The sequence below is a fragment of the Oryzias melastigma genome, linkage group LG3, assembly GCF_002922805.2.
Source record: "Oryzias melastigma strain HK-1 linkage group LG3, ASM292280v2, whole genome shotgun sequence".
Lineage (NCBI taxonomy): Eukaryota > Metazoa > Chordata > Actinopteri > Beloniformes > Adrianichthyidae > Oryzias > Oryzias melastigma.
The window spans coordinates 14,199,331-14,201,957 of record NC_050514.1 but is presented as its reverse complement, the minus strand read 5'-3'; the positions used below and the strand labels follow the sequence as shown (position 1 = coordinate 14,201,957).

Sequence of the window (2,627 nt, the reverse complement as noted above, 5' to 3'; positions counted from 1 at the left end):
TATCTTGGAAAAAAGACATTCCACAGAAAGTTGAGTGGCCAACTGTTCAGCACAAGTTATCAGAGCTGTTTTCAAAGGGTGGACTGCTGCACCACAGTGGAGGGGTAACAGAGCGACAGAGCCTCAGGTTGCAGACGCCCGGTTTAGATAAATTCAATGTTTTGACATATTAAGGTTATCCTTTGGGATTGATGGGGGTGGATTGGATCAGGGATGAAAACATCAGAGGTGTAGATGCATTGGAGAGAAAAGCACATTTTGATGCTTTGGACATGCTGAGAGGAGGGACAGTGATAAATAAATATTATATAAGTGATGCATAAATATAATAAATTAGTATATATATATCAATTATAAGTTGTGAATCGGATAATGATAATTAATGTAAAGAAAATGGTAAAAAAGAGTCAGTGTGGGATTATATAAGTTCGCTTCCTCCCACTCCCTTTCAAGCATTTTAGAATTTGATGTCTAGCCTGACATATCTTTGAACGGTTGTAAACCTCTGTTGATTATATTACACATGCATTATTCTTGGCTTGATTGCTTGAAATAAACCATTCCAAATCAAAAATCAAGTCATTTTGTTAAAAGGATGCTGAGGTTGGAGGTACTAGAAAAGAGGCCTGGAGGAAGAGTAACGAGGAGGTTCATGAAAGTGGTAAAGAAGGACATAATGAGGAGGATGAAGAGGAGAGTGTTAGTGATGGATGATACACTGTGACCCCTAAAGGAGCTGCTGAAAGAGATCAATTAAGCACTAAAACTATTCATTATACAATTACAGATGGGTGGTAAATAATTCTGTTCTGTTTCAGATATTTTCCTGAAGTGGTGAAGGAGGGTCTAACCAACCAGATAAACAACCCCGAGGTGGATGTAGATATCACCAGACCTGACACGCTGATTCGGCAACAGATCATGGCTCTCCGTGTCATGACCAACAAGCTGAAGAATGCCTACAATGGAAATGACATTTATTTCCAAGACTCCAGTAAGCTTTTTTAGTCTTATCTCTTTCTCTCATTAAATGTCAGCTTTTGGACGACGCACACAACAGCGCCAGGCGCCCACGGAAACACAAATACCAGCAATAAGGTCTCGACTGTCATTCACACCAGAGCTTGTCACTAATGCCACTGAGGCGAGCCTGACATTGTTAGGGTAATAATAGCTCTAGGTGTGGTGACACGACAAAATGACAGACAGCCAACCCCGTGAACAGGATGTTCAAGCTAAATGTTGCTGTGACAGAAACAGTCATCTCTGATTTTTTTGAATTTGCTGGAGCTGACATGAAAGAACACTCGGCCTAAAAAAAAGAGAGTGTGTGGCTGAATATTCACCACCAATAAATACATATGTAAATTTGTACCAGGTTGTATTTCTTTTCTAACTCATATTGTGCAGATATTACAGTTTTCTGGAAGATAACAGCCAATTTATGATGCAACTGTGGTCATCTCACTAATAACTGAGCCTGTTGCATTGAGGGAACTGATAAGCATTAGCTAGTCCCTTTTTGCTGTTCATCTGTCAGAAAATTGCTTAAAACAGTGTTAAAGGGTAACACAACAGGACAGTCAGAGGCTGACTCCACTCTCAGCCCAGATTTGAAACATGCAAAAAAAATTGAGCGATTTAGCTTGGATTTGTGATTGGCAGTGAGGTTAGCTTAAGGCTTAAGGTAACGCAGTCACTCCACGTCTTCATTCAATATGGAGAACGGTACCGAGCAAAGTGATCCCAGTATCTCCTCAGAACTTTCTGTGGAGGTTGAGGATTTTTCTCCTCCACCTTCTCCCAAGGCAGACACTCACACTGCAGACTAAAGAGGACCAGCGTCTTGAGTGGTAAAATGACGCTAGCATCATAAGCTAATAAAGGTTAACGTATAAAGCCAACAATCGCAAGTGAAATGTTCATTGCAAATACATCACCAGGACGGTGTTTGCTGGATTCAATGCCAAACCACTATTGTCTAACTCCACTGGAAAGTTGTGGGAGCCAGTAGATTTGCAACAACCGAACGCAAAACACCAACGAGCCGTGTTAAAGCTAACACGATAACAACCCACCGTTACAGAATCCAAGATGGGCGGAGCTTTTATACTGGAGCTGGAGAGCATGATGGTGTGAAACTTCTGAAATGATGTGGGACTGAAAAAATGTGACCAATCAGAAAATACAACCGTAATATCTCGTTTCAACCTATTGGGGGCAGCACACAGACGGTTTTTGACTATCATTTCAGGAATTAAACTTAAAATTAAACTTTTAAATTGTCAAAAATGTGTCAAGGACCAACGAAAAGCAGTTTTTTTTGTCATTCTTCAGTAACAATCTTGAAATTGTTCTTCATTCAACAAACTTTTGTACAAAATGATATTGCCATACAGTTAAAGATATATGAGTATTATAAAAAGTTTAAAAGCTAATAAAGTAGTTAAATCTTAAAAAAAGAAAAAAAAATGTTATTGTCTCTTTTTCTCTGGTTAAAGAAGAAACAAAATGTGTTACCTTTTAGAAAACAATGTATATTAGAGAGTTATAGTATGTCCTTTCCATCAAACTCATTTTGACAGGTGACCTTTGACCTCTACATTCCGATGTGATGACGTAACAAT

The 2,627-nt window shown here is 39.0% G+C and overlaps 1 protein-coding gene across 2 annotated transcripts in view; it reads left to right on the top strand.

Annotated features, from left to right (window-relative positions):
- The window catches only part of gpc6a (glypican 6a), a 159,226-nt gene that overhangs the window by 152,794 nt on the left and 3,805 nt on the right, over nucleotides 1-2,627 (top strand). For both annotated transcript variants that reach the window (XM_024296148.2, XM_024296147.2), the window contains one exon: nucleotides 819-994. In XM_024296148.2, the coding sequence (XP_024151916.1) occupies nucleotides 819-994 (176 nt within the window). The remainder of the gene's footprint in view (nucleotides 1-818; nucleotides 995-2,627) is intronic.